General features: G+C 39.8%; 1 protein-coding gene across 1 annotated transcript; it reads left to right on the forward strand.

Annotated features, from left to right (window-relative positions):
- The first annotated feature begins 5,319 nt into the window (after positions 1-5,319).
- On the forward strand, positions 5,320-7,814 carry LOC115070820 (zinc finger protein OZF-like). The gene is given in 2 exon segments (XM_029564816.1): positions 5,320-6,839; positions 6,841-7,814. Coding segments are annotated over 2 exon segments (1,575 nt in total). The 5' UTR covers positions 5,320-5,360; the 3' UTR covers positions 6,937-7,814.
- The last annotated feature ends 4,321 nt before the right edge of the window (positions 7,815-12,135 follow it).

A 12,135-nucleotide genomic window follows, 5' to 3' on the forward strand; every position in this document is an offset into this window, starting at 1 on the left:
GCATTTCTCTATATTAGATTCTTTGATTTCAGGACCATTTGGTCATTTTTATGGGCATGTGGCCCAGGCCCATCCTGGACTCCTAGGCTCAAGAGAAATGTAATATGTCTACAAAAGGCCTCTGTCCTGGTTTGTTTCTTCATTGCTGTGACAAAACACTCTGACCACTACCAACTTGGGGAGGAAAGGGTTTATTCAGCTTACATCTCCCAAGTTGCAGTTCATCAGGGAGCCCAAGGTAGGAACTCTGGGCAGGATCCTGGAGGCAGGAGCTGGAACACAGGCCGTGGAGGAATGCTGCTTACTGGCTTGCTTCCCTGGCCCCTGCTCAGCCTGCTTTCTTATGCTACATAGGCCCACCTGCCCAGGGGTGGCACCACCCACAGTGGGCTGGGCCCTCCCACATCACTCATCAAGAAGATGCTCCACAGACATGGCCACAGGCCAGTCCAATAGAGGAAATTCCCCAATTGAGGCTCCCTCAACCCAGGTGTGTCAAGTTGACACTAAAGCTATCCAGCACAGCTTCACATCTGGGGACTGGAGTGGTGCTTCAATGGCTAAGAGTGCTTGCTTAAGCCAGAAAAACCCCCAACATAGACGTGAAAAAGTGGGTAAGAAACTCTAACCCCACCTAATAAGGAAATTGGGGCAACAGATGTCTTCTGGGAGGGGCAGAGACAGTCTCTTTCAAGCATGATATTTTTGGTAAGTTAACCATGTTCCCCTGGATGGATGCACACTCAAGAACATTTGAGGACAGAAATTAGACTCTATAGGCCTTATTTTTCATATAACAGATACATTAAACTGGGTGGTGGGCAGTAAGAGAAGGTGCAGCTAAGGGAGGGGATCTAAATACCATCAAATTATATTGCATGAAAATCGAAAATCACAAAAATTCAATAAAAATTTTACAAATTTAAAATAAAATAAAAAATATTCTGATCATTTTATTTGACTATACTTTCCTGTTGTGTGTTTAAGATCATGAAGGTGACCAGAATTAAATATTTTATTTTTCACTGTCTTTGTCATTTGATAGGATGAGTCAAAATCTTGCTAATTATGTTGCTTCCCTTGGTAGTATTGAGGACATTTCCCTCAGTGTTTATTCTCCTCTTGGAAGAATGTACACTGGTTTGAGTCTAACCTCTGAGTCTCCATGGCCTCTTCGATGAAGAGGACAGGTGATTTATTAGACTGGTAGAGCTCCATGAGAAGTATCCTACAGTCCCTTGTGACTCGGTTATCCTTGGAAGGAAAGAGCCAAAATATCCTTAGTCCCTTTGTCCACATTGGCATAGGCCTCTAACTAGAGTTACTGAACACACAGAAAGTCAGTTATACCAGCACTGCATAGTAAATTGTGTTTTAAAATTCAGTTGTTTTATAACATTTAGATTAAGGTCAAATAGAAAACCAAACAGTTTCGACCATCTTATTAAAGGAGAGTTGAGGGGGTTGGAGAGATGGCTCACTTGTTAAGAGCATTGACTGCTCATCTAGAAGACCTGGCTTTGGTTCCCAGCACCCACATAGTGGCTAACAACCATCCACGACTCCAGTTCCAGGGGATCTGACACCCTCTTCCAGCCTCCACAGGCAATGCATGACACAGGTGCACTTACGTATATGCAGGTAAAACACTCATACACATAAAATACAAATAAATAAATAAAAATTTTAAAAAAGAGTTGAGCCCAAATTCCATACATGCATAATACAACCAATCTGGATTATGTCTACACATACAGTGAAGCTCTATATTGTAAGTTCCAAGGCAAACTTCATTACCATTTGGATACAACAAACTGAGCTATATTATGAATAACAAGAGATGGAAAACAATATTTTAAGTGAGTGCTTATACTTCTGAGTAATTTTTTTATCCAGGAACCAGACAGAATATTAGAATGGGAGCACTTGATTTTGAAGGGCCACTCTTTGATACTTTAAATTTTATAAGATCATGGATCAAGGCAACAGGAGTGTCTGCCTTTACAAATGTCTAATGAGATCCTCTCCAGCTAGACTTGGGGATGTTCAACTGTGTTGGGAGCTGTTAGTCTATTATGTACATTGAGCTGTGGCAGGCTTGTTTACTGAGTTTGTGTTATGCACACCCGTACCTAATCTGCCTAATCAGGAGGAATGTGTTTCCCTAATTTGCCTAATCAGGAGGAATGTGTTTCCCTAATTTGCCTAATCAGGAGGAATGTGTTTCCCTAATTTGCCTAATCAGGAGGAATGTGTTTCCCTAATTTGCCTAATCAGGAGGAATGTGTTTCCCTAATTTGCCTAATCAGGAGGAATGTGTTTCCCTAATTTGCCTAATCAGGAGGAATGTGTTTATATGGATAGCCTCACAATACCTGACCTGGAGGCAATAGTGGTAAACAAAAAGATCAAAGAAGTCTTTGAAGTATTTGACTGCTCCTTGACCCTCAGATACAGGTGGGAAAAACAGCTGTTAATACGAATTGAGTCTTCTGTATAAAAAGGCAGAGTGGAAATAAACTGGGGCTGCAGTCACTACTGTCAACCCTCCCAAGCATCTTTTCTGTCTCTTGTTTTTTCTTTCAATCCTCACTCCCCCTTTCAGGTACTGTCCGTCTTGGCTGGCTGGCACTGGCACAACTGCTTGAAATGTCACTCACAGTTAGCATGCATTTCCAAGGGGAAGCTGACATCTGAAGAATTTAAGGAGTGCCCTCCCTCCTAAAAAACAAAGTTGTAGGACAATATAGTATTCTGATTGATCCCCCCCCATGGCCATTTTTTATACTCCAGTTTATATTTGGGCCACATTCAAGTACAGAAAAATATCAAGTTCTTCTTTACTTCATTTTTAATGAAAATGTATGTTATGTTACAAAGCACATTGGTCTGCTAGGTGAGTGATATATGTAACACATATGATGTTAAATGTTAAGAATTAAAAGTTAATGTTAGGTAATGAATTGGAACAAGCTGTTTTGAAATTTCTTTCAGAGGAAAATGATTACTTTGAAAACTCAATGTCCAACCTTGATGGCAGACACCTTCAATTTCAGCAGCTGGGTGGCAGAAGCAGCTGCATATCTGTGAGACTGAGGCAAGTCTGATCTATATTGAGTTCCAGGTCAGCTGGAGCTACAGGGAGACCCTGTGTCAAAAAACCCCCAAAACCCCAAAACCAAAAAACAAACCCATAAGGTACTCTGGTTTTCTTTCAGAAGAGATTCATAAACAAATTTAAACACATGTATAGAACTCATTTTCCTAATCTGTATAGTTTTGCTTTGGGTACAGAATATTTGACCATGCCAGCATTCTAAATGTTGTAGAAAAATGAAGTGAAGTAGTAAGATATTATATGTATAGTTAACTAGCAAAATGGAGGAAGAAGGAGATAACAGGTCAGAATTACTGGGTAGACAGCAATAGCTGAAAATACATAAATATTTTATCTCCATATACAACATACAACAAAGCAACGAAGAAACGTGATTGAACATGGTGGCATATACTAGTATCATTTGTTATATGAATTCCTTAGGGACTAAAATGTATATGCCTATCATTAGTCAACATTATTTTACAGTTTCTATAAGAAAAAGAAGACTGACTGTTATGTTTGAATTGCATAAATAATATTTGAATTTAATTCATGAATAGGCATATTTCTATCATTTTAGATGTTCATAAAGTGACTGCCCCAATTGAGAACAGCCAGTTAAATCACAAGAGATATTTTTCGCAAGTTGGGCTGACCAAAAGCAGGAATTCAAATGAAGAGATTTTTAGAGTAAGTAAAGCATTTATTTTGAGGTCTTAACATATTTCAAATTGGAACATAAATATTGGAATATGGTTCTGGTGAGATGGCTTTTGGCAAAATGATTGCCATGCAAGAATGAGGAACTTATCTGAATCCCCACCATACTTTGTGAAAAACAGGGTATCCATAATCCCAGTGCTGTGAAGATTAGAGTAGTGGATTCCTGGGGCATCTTGGCCAGCCAGGGTTTCCAAACTGACAAGCTTTACGTTTAATGAAAGACTGTCTCAAAAATAATGTGGAGAGCATTTGAAGAAGAAACCTGATGTTGACCTCCCTCCTGATATACAGTTGCATGTACCTATGCATACACATGTACACAAAGAGGAGCATATATACATAAACAACATTCTTCCCAAATGAATACAACCCCATAGTTTGATGACCCTGAAAGGCAGAATGAAGAACCCTGTAATTTTAATGTAACTGATAAACCGTCCTGTCATCCTGAGCATCCTAATAGTTATTACAATAATCACAGTTGGCAATCCTTTTTTGGAGGGGGGGGCGAAGAAAAGGGTTTACTTGGCTTACATCTCCTAGGTTATAGTTTATTACTGAAGGAACTCGGGCAGGAACCTGGGGGCAGGAGCTGAAGCACAGGCTACGGAGGAATGCTGCTTACTGGCTTGCTTCCCTGGTCCATGCTCAACCTACTTTCTTTCTTTTCTTTTCTTTTTTTAAGGATATTTTTATTATTCCAAAAAGAGGCAAATTTTAACACATTTTTTTCCAGAAATAACTTGAAGCAGGTTACATAAAAAAATATATAAAATGAAGTTTAAATGTGGAAAAGTAGGGATAAGAAATTAAAGACTACAGCCAGACATGGTGGTACATGTCCTCAGTCCCAGCACCCAGGAGGCAGAGTTGGCAATATTTTTTCTGTGTGTTTGTCTTTACTTTTTAATCACACATTCTTTCTGACCATGTGAAGAATTGCTTGCAAGAATGCCTGCAAATCTGTCTCTCGAAGGCCATGAAGTGGTTTGCTAAATTGCATTACTTTATTCATGTAACAAGCCCATGGAGCGTAATGGATCTGTAGAGTTCCAATCATCTTCAGTTCTGGGGAAGTTCAGTGGTCATTGCCTCTATCACACAATGATATTTTGAATATATTTGACCAGCAATAGCATTCTTAACAGAGGCAGTATTATTGATATATGAATAACAGATGTTAAAGGTATCACTAGAAAAATCTTTGAATGCCAAAAATACATTGTACATAAATCTTGTATGGTTCCAGACATGGTTCTTTTAAAGAATGAAAGTATTGATGAATACAAGGTATATTGAATAATGTTGTTTAAGTAAACTAAACTCTGCCTGCATATGTTGCATTTACATACATGCAGGTAAAACACTCATACACAGAAAATAAAAAAAACTGTAAAAGAAAACTAAACTCAGTAACTGACAAATATTTATAGATATGAGTAAAAGATAGATGTGATTGTATAAGTATTTCACTAAGAAATAATACCTGAAAAAATCAGGAAACAGGTAATCTGACAAATTCATATTTGATTTGTATATGAAATGTAACCAATTGTTTTATCTCAAGGCAGAAGCAAAGGTGCAACAAAATATCCACCTCAGCAGAAAATCCTATGAAGGCAAAGCATGTACGAAGATGTGTTACCAAAAGTCATGGCAAAGTAGTAATCAAATGTCTCTCTCATGCAAGAAAGTTTTGTATTTCAAGTCATTTCTCACTAACCATCAGAAATTTCATACAGGGGAGATGACTGAGTGTAAAACGTGTAAGAAAACTTTATCATGGCAATCACATCTCACTGTACATAACAAAAATTCTGCAAGTGAAAAGCCATATGAATGGCCAGAATGTGAGAAAGCTTTCTACAGCAAGTCACACCTCACTGTACACCAGAGAATTCATACTGGGAAGAATACCTATGAATGTATAGAATGTGGGAAAGTGTTTTCATACAAATCACAACTCATTTCACATCAGAGAATTCATACAGGAGAGAAGCTATATGGATGTACAGAATGTGGGAGAACATACAGCTTCAAGTCAATGCTCAGAGTACAACAAAGAACTCATACAGATGTGAAGCTGTATGAATGTACTGAATGTGGGAAGTGTTTCTGCCAAAAGTCACACCTCACTGATCATCAAAGGACTCATACAAAAGAGAAGTCTTATGAATGTACAGAATGTGGGAAGGCTTTTTACAACAAGTCACATCTCATTCTACATCAGATAGTTCATACAGGGAAAAATCCCTATGAATGTATAGGATGTGGGAAAGCATTCTCTTACAAATCACAACTCACATTACATCAGAGAATTCACACAGGAGAGAAGCCTTATGAATGTATAGATTGTGGGAAAGCATTTCCATACAAATCACAACTCAGTTTACATCAGTCTTCATACAGGAGATAAGCCTATGAATGTATAGAATGTGGGAAAGCATTTTCATGCAAATTACAACTCACTTTACATCAAAGAACTCTTATAGGTGTGAAGCCATATGACTGTACAGAATGTGGGAAGTCTTTCTGCTGGAAGTCACACCTCACTGACCACCAGAGGTCTCATACAGGAGAAAAACATTATGAATGTACAGACTGTGGGAAAGGTTTCTACTTTAAGTCACATCTCACTGATCATCACAGAACTCATACAGGACAGAAGCCCTTTGAATGCATAGAATGTGGGAAAACATACTCATACAAATCAAAACTCACTGTACATATGAGAATTCACACAGGAGAGAGGCCTTATGGATGCACAGAATGTGGGAAATCTTTCTATGAGAAGGCACAACTCATTGTACATCGGAGAACTCATACAGGAGAGAAGCCCTATGAGTGCACAGAATGTGGGAAGTCTTTCTACCAAAAGTCAGACCTCACTGTTCATCACAGAATTCATACTGCAGAGAAGCCCTATCAGTGTACAGAATGTGGGAAGTCTTTCTGCTGAAAGTCAGACCTCACTATTCATAAGAGAATTCATTCAGGAGAGAAGCCTTATGAATGCACAGAATGGGAAATCTTTCTCTCGCAAGTCATACCTTACTAGACATCAGACAACTCACATAAGTGGCAAGTCTTTTGATGGTATGCTGGAAAGCTAACTTCCAGAAGTAAAACTTTATATCAAAACATTCATACAGGCAAGAAGCCTTATGAAGTCATATAATAGAACATAACTTTCCATTCCAAGTCTCCACTCAGGCTGCATCAAAGAATTTTCTCCCTGAGACTCACTAAGGAACATCTCTAAGTTCCCACTGAAAAAGGGATATTTAATTCCACCAAAGTTCCTGCTGGTGAACCAGTGAGTTTATTAGGCTTATTGAATAGTGGGCGAGGGGTTACTGACTAGTGTATGGGTGACCCTAAACCAGCCACAGAAGAAAGTGTTTGGCCCTGCATGGATGCTGGCTTTTCCATAACTTCCTCTTTTCCTAGTCTTCTCCAGCCTATATAATCTACCTCCTCTATGGGAGAATTGCATAGAGTTACCTGGGAGGAGTGCCTGGATGGGTATTCATATGTGGGTCTGTTGACCTTCCCTCAGTCTCAAGGCATATCTCATTCAATGTCAGATGTTTCATAGAGGTGAGAAGCCCTGTTAATGGACAAAGGATGGAGTCACATAGCACCCTCAGGAAACTCATGCGCTTGAGCATCCCTTTCAAAATAAAGAATGTGGAAAAAAGTGTTGGTTTAAATAAGAAATGTCCTCAGTAGCCTCATATATTAGAACACTTGTTCCCCAGGACATGGCACGTTGGTTGCAGGGTTTGAAATCTTGCTGGAGGAAGTATGTCACAAGAAGGGGATGGCTTTGAGGTTTTATATCCTCACCACACTTCATGATTGCTATATTCTTTTGTCTCTGTGTGTGATAAAAATTTCATCTCAAATTCCTGCTTTTGCCATGTATTCTCAAGCCTTCTCCACCATTATGGATTCTAACCCTTTGGAACCATAGGCAAAATAAACTTTGTTCCTTAAGGTTTTTTTTTTTTTCTTCCTTGGTATCTTGTCAAACAACAGAAAAGTAGCTAAAACAGAAGTAGACACTAAGAAGTGAGGTATTGCTCTGAAGAACCTATGTTGAATATTATGGAGGACTTTGAAAGTTTGAACTAGAAAAGCCATTGTATTGTGTAAGCAGAGTATAGAGACATTCAGTGGAAGACAATGGTTATGAGTAACTCACAGTGAAGGGATGGCTCATGAGATTCCAGAAGGAAACAAAGACACCATTAGCAACTGGGCAAGAGACCATCTGTCCAATTTCTTTTGGTTTCTTCTCTCTCTCTCTCTCTCTCTCTCTCTCTCTCTCTCTCTCTCTCTCTCTCTGAGACAGGGTGTCCTTGTAGGCACAAATAACCTAGAACTCACTATGTAGACAAGGCTGGTCTTGATCTCAAAGAGACCCTGCCTGCCTCTGCATCTGAAATTCTGGGATTAAAGGCATGTGTCACCACACCTGGCTTGTGTAATATCTTAACAAAGGATCTGGATGCCTTCTTCCCATGTCCTAAAATTTTATGTGAGGTGGAATTAAAAGGTAATAGACTGATTTCTTTGGCAGGGGAAATTTCAAGATAGCATAATGTTGAATCAGTAAAATGTTATGACTGATTTTTCTCATGCCAATCTACAACAAAAGGTAAGAACTGACAGAAATACAAAATGTGCAGTTTGGAGAGGGGTGTGTTGAGAAGAAGGCTGTTATTCTTAATGAGATTTATGCTATTTAAAAAAAATGCCTCCTGGGGCTGGGGTGATGGCTTAGTGGTTAAGAGCACTGACTGGTCTTGCAGAGGTGCTCTTCCCAGCACCCACATGGCAGCTATGAACTGTCCTTAACTTCAGTTCCAGGGGAATCCAAAGCCCTCTTCTGACCTCCACAGCATTGCACGACATGGGTGCACTCACATACACACAGGCAATACACTCACTCATACACATAAAATAAAAATAATAAAATATTTTTTTAAAAAGCCTCCTGATCTACATTTGAATAGAATGGGTTCCTAGAGGACAAGTTCCTGCCCAGGTAAGCTTCCAACTTCCGGAATGCAAATACTTGAGTTTTCTGCTCCTAGAAAATGGGAGGATCCAAAGCTGCTTATAATATGTACCAAGGAGTCCAGGCTTCATCCCAAGCTGGCAGTCTTATTTGGCAGTGTACTTAGTGCATATGATGTTGGATTTAGAGACTGAAAGATGCTAGAGTGAGAGGGTCCTTGATATTTTGTCCCAGGATTTCAGAGACCTGCTGTGGGCAGTTAACATAGCATGCCTGTACTTTGAAGGAGACCATTAGCAGATCTTGTATGAATCTATGATCAGGGCCCTGTCCATGCCAGTCATCTTCTCTACCAAAGAACTGTACCAACTTGGTTTTCATTTTATTTGATTTTTTTTGTTTTTGAGACAGGGTTTCTTTGTAACTCCAGTTGGCCTAAAACTCATTATGAAGACCAGGCTGGCCACGGTCTCACAGAGCTCTACCTACCTTTACCTCCTGAGTGCTGGGTGGCATGTGCCACCATACCCAGCTTTCATTTCATGTATTTGAGACAGAGATGTCCATGAACTCACTTGGTAGCCCAGACTGGTCTGGAACTTGGGATCTTTCCTTTGGCCTGTTTCCTGAGCAGGTGTAATTATAGGACTGAACCACCATGCCTGACTTGAAAGTGAGATTTGAACCCAGGTCTAGGCTCCCTCCCATTTGACCTTAACAGGCCACTGAGGAAGGATACCCACAGAGAGGGCAGCCAGGAGTGAGGCATCTGCACACAGCTGCTGTAGGAATTCTGCATTTCAAGTTAAATATGTACCGATGTGGAGTCCCAGCCAGCCAAAGCCCCTTCCCAGGACAGGGTTGCACACTACTTTCAGTGTCTGAGACAGCCCATGGAGGACACAGAGACATAGATGAAGAAACAAAAGAGAGACAGTTTGCTGGAGGTTGATGGCTTATGTGTATGAATCCCAGCATTTTAGAGGTTAAGATAGAGTTATTGAAAGGTTGAGGCCAGCCAGAAAATGGTGAGTTCCAGGCCAATCATAGTTACAGAGTGTGACCTTGTCTAATAAAGTAAAAAAGGAAAACAGAATGTTGAGACCGATTTGCAGAAATGCATGGGCACCCAGACAGAGACCCAGCAGAGCCTAGGCACCATTTGCATTTATTTTTTCTGACAACTGTGTGCTCAAATTCTTTAGTCCATATATTGACTGGTAATTTTATTTCCTTGGTATTTGATATGTGTGTTTGTGATATTAGACCCTTGACTGATATACTAATGGTAAGGACTTTCTCCCATTCCGCGGGCTGTATGTTCTGCTGACAGTTTCTTTCATCGTGCAGAAATGCTTTGCTCTCATCTTGTCCCATCTGTTGATACTTGGGGCTAATAACTGGGTTATTGGTGTTCTATTCATAAAGCTCTTGTCTACCCCAATGAAGAGCACACTTCATATTTTCACCTAGAAGTTTCAGGGTTTCAGGTTACAAAGTAAATGAATCTTTGACTCATTTGGAAATTATTTTTGTACGGGGCAAAAATTGTGAATCTAATTTTACTCTTCTGCAGGTGGATGTCCAGTTTTGCCATGACCACTGTTGAATAGGCTCTCTCTCTTTTCTTCAATGTATGTTTTTGCCTCCATTATCAAAATTTAGCTGGGCATAGCTTTGTCATTTTATTTCTGGATCCTGTATTCTGTTCTATTGGACTACCTTTTGTGGTTCTGTATGTTTGTTGAGACAGGGACTCCCTCTAGCCCCAGCTGGCCTAGAACTCACTATGTAGACAAGGCTGGCCTCAAACTTACAGCGATCCACCTTCCTTTGCCTCCCAAGTGTTGGGATTGAAGGCATGTGCCACCACACCTGGTTAGGGTAGACGTTCTTAACCACTTCCCTGACTGCTATTTGTCTGGTTTGAGCTTGCGTAGTACATGTGTATGCTGTCATCATTGCTGTGAGTTCATATGATTATCTGACCAGCTATCTGGAAGACTCTGTTTCCTTGTGGACATCCATATCCTCTGGCTCATAGTCTTTCCACCTCTTCTGTAATGATCCCTCAGCCTTGGGAAGCAGAAATTCGAAATAGGTGTCCTCTTCAGGAATAAGCACTCTGTGACAGCTTGTTCTCTGCACACTGTCCAATTGTGGGTTTCTGTGTTAATCGTTATCTACTGTACAAGGAAACTTTTCTGGTGAGAACTGAGAGATGCATTCATCCTATCTGCAGAAGTTGCAATGAAGATATGTCACTTAGTGTTAAGTATCTCTCAGACACTTGTTCTCTGAATTTGATATTTCTGGAACTCTATAATAGTCCCCATCCTGACTAGTCAGGTGCTCTCAGGAAGCCTCAGCAGGATGGGGCCAAGGCCCAAGGAGGGCCAATGAAAGCAGAATGGGTTTTGTTCTTATTAGCTAGCAGGGAAGGCCTGAGCTCTGAATTTGCAAGTATTTTGTTGAGATTTGGAAAAAAATTATTTATTTAATAACCATATAATTAGAAGAAGCATTTCATTTCAACAGCATTGACATATTCAATAACAATTTCCAGAGCTAAAATGCATCTCTTTCAAAATTGGGTGTAAAATTTTAGGTTTAAGGTTCAATTAATACAGTTATACAATATTGTACTCAGTCTATAACCCTATAAAACATAAAATTAAATGAGGTTTTAAACTTTTAAAAATCACCATTTCATTATTAAAATACAGTTTCATACAGAAAAATTCATTTTTAATACAATTGACACTAAGATGCACATACATTTCTAATCTCCATATGGCTTCTGATTATTACTAGTCGCAGTCAGTTACTTTCTGAGCGCCTTGGTATCTGAGCATGGCTATAAAGTCATCAGGTAGATTTCAGTGGTAATGTTTTTCACATTTAATTATTAAGGAGAAAATTTTTATGCTTTGAAGAATTCTTTTCTTTTAAAAATTTATACACCCACTTCCCAGGTAGCACCTTCCCATAGCCTCCCTCCCCCCACTAGAGCCCTTATACTGTGATATTCCTGCTACAGTCTGCTGTGTTGTTGACACCTCCAGCAATTCCCCACTACTTGCCCTTCTGGTGAATCTAGTCAGACTATCTAGAGGTCTTTGTTTTAGGAAGGTCTGCTGTTCCTCATCTAGCGGTAACCAGTTGTCTATATTCCTTTGGATAAGATTGGGGTCTGCTGTTCATTTTCCCAGTTCTGTGCTGGGTTACTATCTGGGAATCCCTTTGGCCACCCTGGCCAACAACTCAAAAGAAGGTATCGCTTGTC

Source organism: Nannospalax galili, unplaced genomic scaffold (genome assembly GCF_000622305.1).
Source record: "Nannospalax galili isolate Female #2095 unplaced genomic scaffold, S.galili_v1.0 scaffold558, whole genome shotgun sequence".
In the NCBI taxonomy this organism is placed as follows: Eukaryota; Metazoa; Chordata; class Mammalia; order Rodentia; family Spalacidae; genus Nannospalax; species Nannospalax galili.